Source organism: Phyllostomus discolor, chromosome 8, assembly GCF_004126475.2.
Source record: "Phyllostomus discolor isolate MPI-MPIP mPhyDis1 chromosome 8, mPhyDis1.pri.v3, whole genome shotgun sequence".
Lineage (NCBI taxonomy): Eukaryota > Metazoa > Chordata > Mammalia > Chiroptera > Phyllostomidae > Phyllostomus > Phyllostomus discolor.
Window position 1 is genome coordinate 111,582,393 of NC_040910.2, and position 14,473 is coordinate 111,596,865.

The window sequence follows — 14,473 nt, forward strand, 5'->3', positions numbered from 1 at the left end:
CAGTCAGGCATTGCACGTTTTAAAAATCCTCGCGGCGCCCCCGTGCGTGCGCCTGCCGCGGCACCTTGGCTGAAAATCGCTGCTCCGGTCGGCGTAGAGTGACATTAAGTAACCCCCTTCCAGGTTTCACAGCTGCTAAGTATAAGATCTGGAATGCAAGCCCAGATCCCTGTTTCCCTGAGCTCGGGCTCTTTCCTCCGTGCCCAGTAGCTTTCGGATGGTGACGGGCGATGTTCAGCAGAGATTTGTACTGGCCACCCATCACGCCGTTTAGTTAACATGTTTTGGTCTCAAGGAAGAAGCCCTTCTTCCCCATCCTGGGAACAGGACCTTCAGCCACGGTCCCAGGTCTCCAAAGCCTCTGCCACCTGGCACCTCTGGACACACGTCCCCTCAGTGGCCTGGAGGGGCTGGGAGCCTGGTCCCGGCCTCGGAACGGCCCTGGTCAGGTCTTCGGGGGGAAGGTTCGGGACGCTGGTACAGCCTGATGATGCCTTCGTCGTGCAGCCGCTTCCAGAGCGTTCTCTCTAAGGCGAAGTCGTGGTTGATGTAGAAGACCGTCTTTTTCCACGTTGTGTCGTAGTAGTGGTCCGAGAAGCGCTCGTGGCCCTCGGTGATGAAGCCATAGGCACTCACCTGTGGAAAGGGAGGAGGAGACATAGGGCTCGCCGTGGCCCCTCCATCCCCCCTCCCCAGTCCCGGCTGCCTCTCAGAGGCTGACTGTGTGTGTTGGGCGCGGGTGCTCTTTCTGGGTTCCATCCCTCGAGGTCCGGGTGCAGGCCCTCGGGTGCACCCGCAGCCACGCCCGCGGCACCCCATGGGGATGTGCAGCCAGCCCAGCTGCCGCCCCGTGCTGAACAGGCCAGGAGCCCGCGGAGCGGTTTTCCCGGGGTCCTCCTGCTCCCGCGGCTCAGCCTCACCTGGTCGCAGAGCTGGAGGGCAGTGAGCAGCAGGAGGGCCCCCGTAGTGGGGCGGTATATCCTCCAGTGGACAGTGTCCAGCGTCTTAGACCTCAAAAACCTGTAAAACGGCCCCCGAACTGTCAGCAGGCGGCCAGGGCGAGAGGGCCCCGGCCCCTCCGTGCCTCTGCCCGCACCTGTTCTTCATGTAGCGGATGGCGTCTGGGTGTAGCAGCAGGTACCTGTCCAGCTGCACCGTGTCCTGGAAAGCTTCCTGGGGCCTTTTCCTGTGGGCGGGCCGCTCGTTCAGGCTCAGTCCCCCACCTCATCCGGCGGGGGAGCTGTGCCGCCCTTCCCAGCCGCTGGCTGCACAGCCCAGCCCGTACCTGTACCAGAAAAGGCTCCTTTTCTCAAGGGTCTGGTTCAGGAGCAGAGCTTCCAGCCAGTCGAAGTCCCGGCTGCCTTCCAGGAAGTGCAGGTAGCGGATGTCCTGGGGACCAAGGACAGCGAGTGGCCCGGGGGCCCTGCCTGCGGTCCGCCCTGCTGTTGCTTCCCTCCCGCCCCCACCCTGTAGGAGCGTGCACCAGCTGTGCGCTCCCTTCCCCAGAGTCTGTGGGGCCAGGCCCACTCCTCCCTGCTCACCTTCCCCACAGGCGCGTGCCGGAGACCCCGGTGGCCCAGGATGTACAGTGACTGAGTCAGGGAGAAGGCGGTGAAGCCGTAGAAAGACGTCCGAGTGCCCACGTCCTGTTCGTAGCCCTCGGTGACAGCTCCACTCAGTCTGTGCAGAAAGACACTGGTCAGTCAGCCCGGACGCGTGAGCACCGCAGGAGGTGGGCGGCGAGGAGAAGGAGAGATGAGGAGGCTGCTGTCACACTCGGGGATTCTCGGGGAGCCCAGGAATTCCCCCTCCCAGGTGCAGGCATGGGACGCCCCATCGGCGCTCAGGAGAGCCTGTCTCTGCAGGAAAGGCTGGGGGCGGGGCTGGGGCGGGGGCGGGGCAAGGGACAGCTCACCGGAACACGTAGTCGTGGCTGTCTATCTCTTGGCCCACGCGGGAGTTGTTCAGGATGCCCCCGTTCCCCACCACAGCGCAGGTGGCGCACTGGGTGCTCCCGGCGGGGCGGCGGGCCAGCAGCAGCTGCTGCTGAGCCACTGGAGGGAAGTGCGTCACCACCTTCTGCACCACTGGAACAAGGGCGACCCTCCGTTCAGAGCCCGGGGACGGCCAGGGACCCCGGTGCATCATTTCTCCCAGGGCTGGTGGTCCCCCCAGGGAAAAGGCAGACCCAAGACCCGGAGCCGCTGCCCAGTGCACAGCCAGGTTCCTGGGGGGCGGGACTCACAGGAGTAGTTGAGCTCCATGAAGCCAAAGGGGGGTGCAAAGTGCTCCAGGCGGTCCCACTCGCTCCGGTTGAAGTGTCTGGAGTCCAGGAAGAGGGTGAGGTTGGGCAGGAAGAGCTTCTGGAACCAGCGCGACTTGGAGGCTCTCACTTTCACAGAGTCGGGGCAGGTCTAAATGCGGGAGGGCGGGGCAGGCAGGGCGAGGTTGGGGGGGCCCTGGTGGGGGCGGGGCGCCAGGCTGGGCAGCGCAGGCGGCAGAACACTGGCCTGGGAGGTCAGAAGGCACTGCCCCCACTGCCTTGGCCATCCCTTTGGCAGGCCCGCCGTGGTCCAGACACTGCCCTCGGCCCTCAAGGTGAGCACACCCTTGTCAGTGCGAGAGGAACGCAACGGCATGGGATGGGTGCGTGTTCCCGCGTGCTGCCGTGTGCGCGGCTGCAGCCGTGTGTCCTCAGATACATGTTCAGTGTCGCCCCCCCGTGGGTGTTTTTCTCAGGGACGGACGAGAGGGGAGGTGGGGGAATGACCTATGCGGAGGACCAGGTGTTCCCAGGCGGTGCCAGCGCGGGCACCAGGCTGGGCGTTCTTGTCTGTTAGTCTCTGCCCCCCTGGCCCCCTGCCCTCCCGGAGGTTGGGACCAGGTGTCGAACCCCGGAACGGGCTGCACTCTGTCACCCTGAGGGATGACCCTCCGGGCCTCCCCACACAGCTCTTCCTCACTCACACCTTCCAGGCTGCCTGGGCTGGGGTTCAGGTTCAGGGGTGGGGGCCCTGCCTCCTCCTCCCTCCCTCGTTTCGGCCATTGTGGGAAGGGAGAACGGGGAGGAGCCTGGGGGGGGATGAGGGAGAGGGTGGGGGCGGGCTGCAAGCCAGGAGGGGCGTTGGAGCCGGGCGGCTTAGGGGAGGGAGGGGGGGGCCTGGAAAACTCACCGTCTGTAGGCCCCCCACGTCGAAGCTGTAGTTTTCCTCGAACTCCCACTTGGGCTCAGACTTGAAGCTGGCGGCCTGCAGCCTCGGGGCCTTCTGTGTGGTGGGGCCCCTCCGTGTGGTCAGGCCCCTCCGTGTGGTGGGGCCCCTCCGTGTGGTTGGGCCCCTCCGTGTGGTGGGGGCCCTCCGTGGGGTGAGGCGCCGGGAGGGCGCAGAGCTCGGGGCAGACTGGGCTGGCGGCTTGGGTGGGACCGTGGCCGTGGCCCCTCCTTTCGTCTTCCTTGGGGGCGGCCCTGCTGCCCTGGTGGCGAGCCCCTCAGCCCGACGTTCCGGAACAGGTGCCCGAGGCTCCGTGGGTGCTGTCCTCGCGGCCGTTGGCCCTTTGTTCTCGCCCCTCTGTCCTTCGGGGGTCCTCCTGTCCTGCGTCGTCTGCGACAGTGCCTCAGTCCCATTGGAGGCCCTCGCCCTGGCCTGACTTCTCCGGGACAGCATGCCCACCGTGGTGTCCTTTCTCTCCTGACTCTTGACCGACGCGGTCCTCGCCATGCTGGGTGCTCTGGCTTCCGTGTGGCCCGTGGCCTGGGGGCGCTGCTTCGGTGTGCTGCTCCCCTGCGCGGACCCTCCACGGGCGGGGGTCTTCCTCTCCACGGTGGGTGCTGGGGGCGTGGCCGTCTGATGCCACTCGAAAGACCTTTCTCTAATGCCCTCTCTACCCTGAGGCCTGCGGACAGAGATGGCTTTGGATGAAGGGTGGGGGTTACAGAAGCAGGTCAGAACGTGACTAGTGCCCCGGCTGGCGTAGCTCAGTGGGTTGAGCACGGGCTGCGAACCAAAGCGCTGCAGGTTCGATTCCCAGTCAGGGCACATGCCTGGGTTGCGGGCCAGGTCCCCAGTGGGGGCCATATCAGAGGCAACCACACATGGATGTTTCTCTCTATCTCTTTGTCCCTCCCTTCCCCTCTTTAAAAATAAATAAATGAAATCTTTAAAAAAAATGGGACAACTAGCATAATCAATAAAATATATTAAAAAAAAAAAAGAAAAGAACATGACTGGTGGTTGCCCTCGGGCCGCGGGTAGACCTCAAACCAGGTCTCTGCGCTGGCTCCTCCAGGGCTCCCCGCGGGCACCGGGTCCCGGACTGTGAATTCTAGAACGAGTCCGTGTGGCCCTGGTCCTGTCACCTCATCGCTGCCTGACTCAGTCGACCTTTTCACCTTTCACCTGAAGTGTAGGGAGCAAAGGGAGCCCTGTCCGAAGAGAACGGGAAACACGCACACCTACGCTGAGACTGGAGCTGCCAGCCCTGACCTTGAAATCAAGGTCCCCGAGGCCGACCTGCGGGGCAGATTCACTCCGGTGCTGCGTGCAGACCAGCGGCCTCTGGCGGGCACGGTCCGGAAGCGCGTGCGCGCTCAGGCCGTGCTGCTGGTCCAGCGCCCCCTGCGTCTGCCGCCCACCGCGTCAGCTGCCGGAGGTGGGAAAAGGCGTGTTTCCCAGCCACCAGCAGGAGGAACTGTGGTGCGGGGCCCGCCGTGTGTGTCCTCAGGATGCAAAGCACGTGTTGTACCCTGACGGGTGTGGCTCACTGGGCTGGGCGTCAGCCCACCGAGCAAGACCTGGCAGGTTCAGTTCCCAGCCAGGGCGCATGCCCGGGCTGCGGGTCTGGGCCCCGGTCGCGGGGGGGGGCCTGCGTGCGAGAGGCAACTGGTTGATGTTTCTCTCTCGCGTCGATGTTTCCCTCCCTCTCTTTCTCCCTCCCTTTCCCCCCTCTAAAATAACAAAATCTTAAAAAAAACAAAACAAAACTGGGCGCATGTGTCAGCTCAGTGGGTGTGGAGGACGGGTTCTGCCTGAGCACCAGGGAAACAAGGAAGGCTTCCCGGAGGAGGTCCCCTCCGCAGAGGGTTAGGAGAAGGCGGGAGGAAGTTTCAGTCCCAGAAACGTGAGAATTCACGGTGTGCCGGAGCTGCGGAGTATTGATGAAGCAAGTGGGCCTGGGGCGGGACTTGGTCCCAAAGGAGCAGGTGGGCCAGGTCGTCATTAGCATTCTGTACCGGAGGGAAGACTTTACTCTCTGACGCTCACACTCATCCAGGAGGAGCTGCGGAAGGATTTCCCGAGGGAGGTTGGGGTGGGGGGAGGGGCTGAAGGGCGGAGCGGGGGGGGGGGGGGCCGCTGGGGGGCGGGGGGAACACAGAGAAGTCCGTCCCCAAACGCTTTCTCTGGCCCCCGTGGAGGACGGATTTGCGGTGGCTGGTCTGACTCCCGGCACTCAGGGTTTGGGGCGCCAGGGACAGGATTTACTGTACCTTCTGCTTTATTGTGAGGCTGTCAGAGGTGTCAGTTTATGCAAGATTGTGTCGGGCACTCCGCAGAGGAGAGAGAGCACGGGGCCTCTGCTCCACATGGTCCTTTAACGGGACTTCGTGTGTGGGGTCCCTGTGCTATGCAGGTTTCGGGGGGACTCCAGGAGCTTTGGATAAAAGAATCTTCCTCTCTCGTGACCTCACCATGATGCAGATGGATTTCCAGGTGTCCTTAACTCTTACCTGGTGTCCAGGGCCCCCTCCCTCGGCTTGGTCTCTCTCGTCCCAAGCTCCCCTCAATAGTTTTCACCGTTTGCGTCCTAAGCCAGGTGTAACAGACTTACTGAGGTTGCGCGGAGGGAGAGAGAGCCTGCGGTGTGCGGGCAGGTGGACCAAAGGAGCACCCCCGCCCCTCTGTGTGTTAGCTGGCGTGACCGGGAGAGACCCCTTCCTGGCCTGCCCAGTCCTTGGGTTTTGGGGGGTTTTTTAAAAGATTTTATTCATTTAGCCCTGGCTGGCATAGCTCAGTGGATTGAGCGCAGGCTGGGAACCAAAGTGTCCCAGGTTCGATTCCCAGCCAGGGTACATGCCTGGGTTGCAGGCCATGACTCCCAGCAACCGCACATTGATGTTTCTCTCTCTCTGTCTCTCTATCTCCCTCCCTTCCCTCTCTAAAAATAAATAAATACAATATTTTTTTAAAAAATAAATAAAAAGGAAATTTATTATAAGGCCGGAGAGTGTCTTGAGGAACCCAAGAAGAAGAGGTGGTCGTTCGGTCAGGCCTCTCGCAGGGCCCAGAACCAGGGGTCCCTGGAGCTCGCTCTCTGCTCCGCCTCTGCTTCCTGCTCTCCCTCCCTCTGCTCCCAGCCCGCCCGGTGGTGGAGGGGGGCCAGCCCGTAACACCTGTTCTGGGGACTGTTGACTCTCTATGCTCCCAGTTTTTAATTTTGTGGGGAGAGTTTTGAACCCAGTTGGGTCCTCTCTCCACCCCCGGCCAGGGGTCTGGGTAACGTGGTACGTGGTGACATTCCTGGGGTCCACCCTGAGCGTAGCAGGAGGACAGTCTCAAGAGAAAAGGGGGGTTATTGGCTCGAGAACTGTAAGACACCCCCGGAGCATTCATTCTGAAAGAATGCCACCCGGTGCATCGTGGGAAGCCGGAGTTAGTGCAGAGCATTTGTGATGGGCGCGTGCTGCCTCTAAAGAGCTGAGCGCCGTGAGCCTGGGGATGGGACTCGCTGAACTGCCCTTTGAGCTGATAATTGAGCTGAGCTCCAAGGGCAACAGGAAAGCCTGGGTGTGACCTCCACTTAGCACCTGCTCCTTACTGGGCTGGGACTCTGGGCAGGTCCAGCTCCCCCTCCCCCTCCCATCCCCAAACCTTGGGAGTCCACGGGAGTTTTCCTTTCCAGCTACAAACCCCTGACGTGGCTGTGAGTGGGGAGACAATGAGGTGGGGTGGTCTGTTACGTTCCACATGTCGCACGGGCAGCGCGGAAGGCTGGCCACCTGGCCAGACGAGACACCTCTCTGCAGCCCCGTGTCGGGGCAGGAGGACAGCGACCCCCAGCAGGTGGGTTCAGCCTGCAGACGCTTCGAGTTCTTGAAGACCGCTTTACCTTGTACAGAAAGTCTCAGCAATGACCCAAGTAGTGACAGAATTGTGTCATGACGTTTCACGTCAATTTCCTATAATTAAATGTACCTGTGATTGCTAGGGATGTGGGAGTTTACCTAGGCATTACCTATTCCCCGGTGTGGTATTTACCGAATATTCTAATTGCTTCCGTCCCCATGTTGAGTGCCCTGCACCTGCTTGGCCAGAACTTACACGCCATGGGCTGGGCGAGGGTGGGGCGGGGAGGGGGGCGCCTTTTTTCTGTTAAGAGTCCCTAGTTCAGGGGGATAGGCAAATCAGTCACAGATCACACCCAAACCAAAAGCAATTTAATTTCACCATCTATTTGGGAAGTAAAAAATATAAAATGTTACACTTTGAAAAAGAAATATGTCAGCCCTGTCTAAGTCCCCACAATGTCTGGCTCCAAACCTGCGGGGATCGACCTACTCAGACTCACTACCCCTGAGCTCCAGCACCGGGTGGCAGCTTGAAGGGCACCAGCAGCACACTGGCAGGGGCTGAGGTGTCTGGCATCAAGGTGGGCAGAGGTCATTGTCCTTTTCTGAGCCCTCCCCTCTGCAAAGCCACAGAGCCGGCAGGCCAGTGCCATGGCTGAGACTCCCTCAACCCGGCTGACACGGTCTGGCCTGCCTTGGAGATCCCCAGAGACTCTGCCCCACCCAGATTCGGGGCCCACCCAAGCCGCTTTTCCACGAGAATGACTGGTCTTGGCTCAGGCTTCACAACTTCCTACATCCTCTGAAACAAGTGACAGCTGGCCTCAGGGAGCCCCAGGCCCAGCACCAGCGGCAGCAGCCACCAGCCCAGATTCACAGCTTGGCTTCACCTGGGCATCTCCGAGCCCAGCACAAGTAGCAGCCATCTCAGATGGCTTTATAGCTCAGAAAGGACAGCCCTGGGCAAAACACAGGTGCAAGCTGACCTTGGCCTGCTCCACCCAGGAACCCCCAGGGCCAGCACACCCAGTGGACAGCTACATTCCACTTTGGAACACTGCCATCCTGCCCCCACACAGCTGACCCTCTGTGGAGGGTGGAGGCTGGTGGTCAGTGGTCACAGCCAGTCCCTGCAGCTGACTGGCCTGGGTAAATCCCTCCCACTGATCTGCCAACAGCAACTGAGGCTCAACTACAAAAGGAGGGTGTCCTCAGCCCACACAAAGGGCACACCGTGAGTACCCAGAGCTTGGGTGACAGGGGAGGCTGTGCCACTGGACCCTGCAGGACACCTGCTACCTTAGGCCACACCAACAGGACACGGAGTCAGAGCAGCTCTCCCTGACACACAGAAACAGACACAGGGAGGCTGCTGAATGAGGAGACAAAGAAACACGGCCAACGTGAAACAACAGACCAAAACTCCAGAAAAAGAGGAAAGTGAGATGAAGACAAACCACCTATCAGATGCAGAATTCAAGACCCTGGTTATAAGGATGCTCAAGAAACTTAATGAGGACCTCAGCAGCATAAAAGAGATCCAGTCAAAACGAAAGACACACTGATGGAAATAAAGAACAATTTACGGGAAACAACCGTAGAGTGGATGAAGCCGAGAATCACATCAGTGATTTGGAACGTAAGGAAGCAAACAACAGCCAATCCACTAATAAAGACATTAGGAGACAATACAGAGGATACTTCGTATGACTTTGGGCCGGGATAGAGTTTCCTAAGAACCGTACTAAGTCCAGTGGCCATAAGGGAAAGATAGGCAAATTTTATGTGTATGCAAATCACTGGTATATGACATAAGATAAATGATGCAACAAAACAACCCCCCCCGACACCCCAAATATCAGGCTGGAGAGGACATTGGAAGTACTGTTACAGATATAACAGGACAGGGTAGATATGGCTCATACACAAAAAAGCTCCTACCTGGCTGGTGTAGCTCAGTGGATTGAGCATGGGCTGGGAACCAAAGTGTCCCAGGTTCGATTCCCAGCAAGGGTACATTCCTGGGTTGCAGGCCATAACCCCCAGCAACCACACATTGATGTTTCTCTCTCTCTCTATCTATCTGTCTCTATCTCCCTCCCTTCCCTCCTTAAAAAATAAATAAAATCTTTAAAAAAAAAGCTCCTAGAAATCAGAAAAAGAAAATTTTTTTTGAAAAGCAAAAGACATGAATAGGTCATTCATCACAAAATACAAATGATTACTAGACCTAAGAGGATCCTCCAATTCCCCAGAAGCCTGAGAAACGCAAACAAAAAAAGAGAAATGCCCTTTCACGTATCAGAGGATTCAATGTCACCATCGATGACACCCAGCACTGCCACAGAGGACAGAGCGTTCATGCTCACGCTGGTTGCCGGAGCCTTTTCATGAGGGGATCTGATGGTGTCATGGACGTGTAAGGTGAACACGGCCATTGTGTTGGCAATTCCCCTTCTAGAAACCCACCTAGAGGAATGCTTAGGTGAGTACACAGAGGCCTGTGAAAAATGAGTGGCCACCCCAGTGTCGATTGATAGGAACTAGTTAAATAGATCGTATCCGGTCAACGCAGTACTGCACGTCCACGAGAAAGAAGCGAGCAGAGCCGTGCGTACCGGGCGAAGGGTATCCATGACACGGTGTCAATGTAAGAAGCTCACCTGTGGAACCAGGTGCGTCTGTCTATCACATCCACCTCCCTCCCTCTCGACCCATTGTTTCCATTCACCCACCTGTGTGGTCAGGGTGTACGCGGCGTAAAGGCAAGGGCACGGGCTACAGAACCCAAATGCTGGGTCTGAGCCCTGGCCCTGCAGCTTGCTGGCAGGGCGACCTGGGTGTGGGTGGCTCACGGATGCTCGGTGTTTCAGGGCACACCTAATCGTCAGAATTAGTGAGTGAACGCACAGGAAGCCCTTACGATCGTGCCTGGCACCTAGTGAATGCTACAATCCCATAATAACAATGCACACCCAGATATGAAGAGCGGTCACCCCAGAAGCATGGGTGGAGACCTGGTGTATGTAATGGAGAGACCCCCCCCTTTCTTGCTTCACCTTTCTGTATTTTTTTAAACTTCACAAGAGCATGTATGACTTCCAAATTGTAAGAATTGTGAAACACAAATGTTTAAAAATTGAGTCTAGAGCCCTGGCTGGCGTGGCTCAGTGGACTGACGGCGGGCCTCCGAACCAAAGCATCACCAGTTGGATTCCCAGTTCAGGGCACCTGTCTGGGTTTGCAGGCCAGGTCCCCAGCAGGGGGTGCACAAGAGTCACCCACACGTTGAGGTTTCTCTCCCTTTCTCCTTCCTTTCCCTTCTCTAAAAATAAATAAATCAAGTCTTTTAAAATATTGAGTCTAGAAAGAACAGGGTCCCTCGCTGCGGGAGATGTGTTTATTCTGTAAGAAACCTGGTCTAGAAGGTCCTTTCAAAGGATGAACTTGGGGCCCGGAATCTGAGCGGCAGCCAGAAGTGACAGACTTCTGAAGGAGAGCATGATCTGAAATGAGCAGAGCGCATGCACGGGATCATTTCGCCCCAGGACACGGGGACTGGCAGGTAAGAATTAACCCCAAAGCCGCTCAGCTCACTCACGGTGCCAGAGGGGAGAACCGTCTTGTTTGGAATCTCTGCCTTCTGGACACAGCTCAGCGGTGTCCAACTCCTGCCTGCGTTTCCTCTGCAGACAAGCCCCGTGGCCCCGGGGGCTTTGGTCTCCCGCTCCCACCACCTCCGCCTTCCCCGGGCTTCCCCTGGGATCGTTCCTGGCAGTGGTCCTTGCTCCCCGACGCCCGTGTGGACACAGCGGTGCCACAGAGTTCCCGGGTCTCCCCACAGAGTGTCCATGTCCTCTAGTAAGTGAGGGTGAGCTGGGGAAGGGTCCGGGGTCTTACCTGGCGAGCTTCGCGTTAGGTTCCTTGACGAAGGTGGGCAGGGAGAACAGGAAGAAAATCAACACGACTGCCATCAGGAGCCACACGGCTTGGCGCAGGTGCCCGAGCCTCCACAGGCAGGACCTCATGGCGGTGGGTCGGGCCCTCGGGGAGCTGCAGCAGGTCCTGCCGCTTGGACATGGGACAGCAGCGAGACGGACCGCTAGGACATCCTGGGTGGGGAGCGCGCACACCCTTTGTCCTCGTAGGAGCCACTCTGGTAAACACGGAGCCTTTACACCTTTGCCAGGGAGGGGAGGGGCCACTCTGGCTGCTTTATGCAGGCTTATAGGCTGGCGTGACCGAGGGAAAACTCCTTTTGTTCAAACAAGTTCCCGTTCCTTTTCTGTGTCTCTGAAGCCAATTTCTGGATGAGAAACAGACACCCATGAGACGGAAGCTCACGTTCATCAGGTCCCTGATCCTGGGGGACCCTGGGCAAGGGTTTGGGCTGGCGGGGTCGGGCACCGCCTCTACACCCAACGTGAGCCTCAGGGGAAAGACAGGGGACCCTTTAAGGACGAGACCCCCTCGTGGTCGCTCCCCTGAGAGACCATCCCTAGCGTGTCGGGGAACAGCTGTCCATCTCGGGGTCACAGCCGAGTCACCTGGGAGCCTGGGAAACGTCCTGACGCCCAGGCTGCACCCTAACCCATGAAACCAGAACCTCGGGGATAGGCGTTTTCCAGGTGTGGGTGTCTTTCAGTTCCCAGTGACCTAGTTGTGTGACCTGGTTGAGAACCACTGATTTATCGGTGCTGGAGGACTGTCAGAGTAGTCGCTATAAATCAGCAAAGTTTGCTCTGCCGGCCGCTTGTGGAAACCCGAAAGCATGCCTCGTGAATCTTGCACAGTTGGGTGATGTGCCTCCTCCTTCCTGTAACCTTGGACAGGTTCCTTACCTGTCCGGCCTCACCTACAAATGGGAAAAGGGAGGCATCTACCTCGTGGGATTATGATGAAGGTGCCGTGGAAGGGCCGTTGTCACCTGCAGTCAGGAGCATGACCTGGACCCGCACACCCGCGGCGGGTGCGCCCGGAGCCAGGCGCCATGGCACCCACGCAGACCCCCAGCCTCTCCGGAGGCTGGGCACTGTCAGCAACCCCATTTCACAGTCAAGGGGATCGCCTCTGGGGATGAGCAGCTCGGCCAAGGTCTCGGAGTGAGCCTCCGGCTCGGGGACCAGATCCCGCTGACCCGGAGGCTCCGCCTTACCTGAAGCACGGCGCGCCTCTGAGAAACCGTGCGCTCTGCCATGATATGGAACACAAAATACCTAACCCTTGGGGCACAGGGACAGCTCAGAGAAATGACGTCAAGATCAGGTGTAGAAAACAGCGCATTCGGAGCAGCAGCAGGTTATCCGGTTTAAAACTATTGCTTACAGCGCGTCACACAGGTACGGGAAAGCAGGTGATTTTCAGGAGCGAAGGAGGTGCGGGTGCGGCCTGGGAGAGTGGGGCTTCAGAGGAAGGTTTTGGGAGCCGGGCCCGCCGCGCACACGGGGCCTCGTCCGTTCCTCCGAACGCAGCTTTCCATGCTGGACCCACAGTCCTTGGCCTCGCCCGGGGGTGCACCAAGAAATGCTTACACGCCCTTCCCCAAGGGGCATGCAAAGGTCGGAACGTGCTTCTGAGTGGCTGAGAGGCACCCAGAGCGCCGATGGGCGTCTTTTTCCCACACTGTTCGCCGTCCCTCTTGGCACCTTTCGGGGGGGGTGGGGACAGACAGACTGCCTCTCCTCGGGCCGCCTCAGCCTCAGCCTCTCGCTGGCTCTCTGGACACACCTGGACACACCTGACCGCACCTGACCGCACCTGACCACATCTGACCTGACACGCAGGCTCGACAAGCACTTTCCCAGCAGACCTGAGTCAAGTCCTCGCTCTGCCCTAATTGACCCTCTTGCCCGGGTTGGCCTGCACACTTGGCCTGAGCCACTACCCTCTGCCCTGGTGCCCGGGAGCAAAGCCAGGCCAACCAGGTGCACAGTGGGAAGGCGTTTTCTTACCTATAGCGTTGGTTCCGACTACACCTAGCGTCTCTCTCGCCTCACCGGAGTCTGAAGAAGACACAGGCTCTCAGTGTTCTGACCTCCGCCGAGCCTGGAGGGCTGCTGACCTCCGGGGCGCGAGCTGAGCAACCGTGCACAGCCTGTGCTCCTATCCCCTCGGGGGAGCGTTGAACTTGGGTATAAATGGGGAAGACAAATGGGGAAGACAAATGGGGAAGGTGGGATTACCCAGAGTTCTAGCTTCCTGGTTCTCAGGGTCCAGCCCGAGGTGCCGTCCTGTGTGGCCGAGCAGGAAGGGAGATGAGAAGAAACACAGGTTTTTGTGGAAACTGACGTTGCAATAGTTTTCTGAACATCGTCACCGTTTGCATGTTAGACGAGGTCTACTTTCCTTTTTAAGCTAACGCTTCTGACTCGAGTCTTTTTCTCTTTTCTTTTTTGAATGCACCAGCCAACAAGAGGTGTGAGAGCTTAAATGCAGAGACACGCCCTTAGAGGGTGTTTGGAGGAAGGTCAGACCACGACCTTGACGCAGGCGAGAGACAGGAAAACGTGTTACAGATTCTGTTCTACTCGTGGCAGAACCAGGCGGGTGTAATAGCCGATTTAAAAGAGAAGCGCGGTGGCGCCCGTGAAGAGAGAGGAAGGATTATTAAACTGCATTGCAAGTTGGGGCAAAGCTGGATTTCCAGGGAGAGGAGGGAGTCCGTAGGGCCCTGGGCTACACACGAGTTTGAGGAGCGGTGAGACAGCCAGGAGAGGGAGGGAGGGTGAAATCGGCTCGCTTGGAGGGCTGCTCTCCCGTCCCGCCGCCGACGGTGCGGAGCAGGCCTGGGTGCAGCCTGGCGGGAGCGGGCACCTTCCGGACCCTCGGGGATCAGTGCGACCCTGGGACAGGACTCTCTCTGAGGGTCTCTTTCCCTGCTCTCTTTGTGACACGCGTAGGGCTGGCCTGCAGTGTTGCTTGTTTCTACTGGTGTCATACCCAAAATGTGCTGGCCCCTGAAGTGCCCCCAACATTCACAGCACCCGGATACTGTTGCTTCTGCCTCTGAAGACACGGCAAAGAAGCCTTTCTCTGAGGCCCGAACAGTGTTATTCACGGAGGCCCACGTGGTCAGTTAAGGGTCAGGCTGCCCCTGCGCTGAGCACGCGATGCAAGTGGCGCAGGCACACACTGCTCTTCAATACGTCTGTGTTTGTATGTTTGTGATACGGGGCCTCCTAAAGCGCAAGGCCCAGCCCTGGCTGGTGGGGCTCAGTGGATTGAACACCGGCCTGTAAACCAAAGGGTCACCAGTTCGATTCCCAGTCAGGGCCCATGCCTGGGCTGTGGGCCAGGTCCCCAGTAGGGGGCGTGTGAGAGGCAACCACACAGCGATCTTCCCCTCTCTTTCTCCCTCCCTCCCCCTCTCTCTCTGAAAAATAAATAACTAATAAAATCTTTTTTTTTAAGATT

General features: G+C 58.6%; 1 protein-coding gene across 2 annotated transcripts; it reads right to left on the reverse strand.

Moving 5' to 3' along the window:
- Nucleotides 1-282: 282 nt before the first annotated feature.
- On the reverse strand, nucleotides 283-11,785 carry ST6GALNAC1 (ST6 N-acetylgalactosaminide alpha-2,6-sialyltransferase 1). 2 transcript variants are annotated; one of them, XM_036034176.1, is made up of 10 exons: nucleotides 10,961-11,785; nucleotides 3,373-3,891; nucleotides 3,174-3,282; nucleotides 2,246-2,414; nucleotides 1,916-2,087; nucleotides 1,542-1,680; nucleotides 1,286-1,389; nucleotides 1,097-1,186; nucleotides 921-1,020; nucleotides 283-636 (listed from the first exon to the last, which is right to left on the reverse strand). In XM_036034176.1, the coding sequence occupies exons 1-10, from the start codon at nucleotides 11,086-11,088 to the stop codon at nucleotides 394-396; spliced, it is 1,773 nt and encodes a 590-aa protein (XP_035890069.1). In that variant the 5' UTR covers nucleotides 11,089-11,785; the 3' UTR covers nucleotides 283-393. The 2 variants fall into 2 exon arrangements, with proteins under 2 accessions (XP_035890069.1, XP_035890068.1); XM_036034175.1 differs by having other exon boundaries at nucleotides 3,174-3,263; nucleotides 3,354-3,891; nucleotides 10,961-11,784.
- Between the last annotated feature and the right edge of the window lie 2,688 nt (nucleotides 11,786-14,473).

Excerpts from the sequence above, each read along its gene's own strand:
- ST6GALNAC1 (XM_036034176.1), bottom strand. The coding sequence starts at position 11,088 with ATGAGGTCCTGCCTGTGGAGGCTCGGGCACCTGCGCCAAGCCGTGTGG. Across the intron at positions 2,088-2,245 it reads CATGGAGCTCAACTACTCCT|TGGTGCAGAAGGTGGTGACG; the intron begins GTGAGTCCCGCC and ends CCCTTGTTCCAG. Across the intron at positions 1,681-1,915 it reads AGCCACGACTACGTGTTCCG|ACTGAGTGGAGCTGTCACCG; the intron begins GTGAGCTGTCCC and ends CTTTCTGCACAG.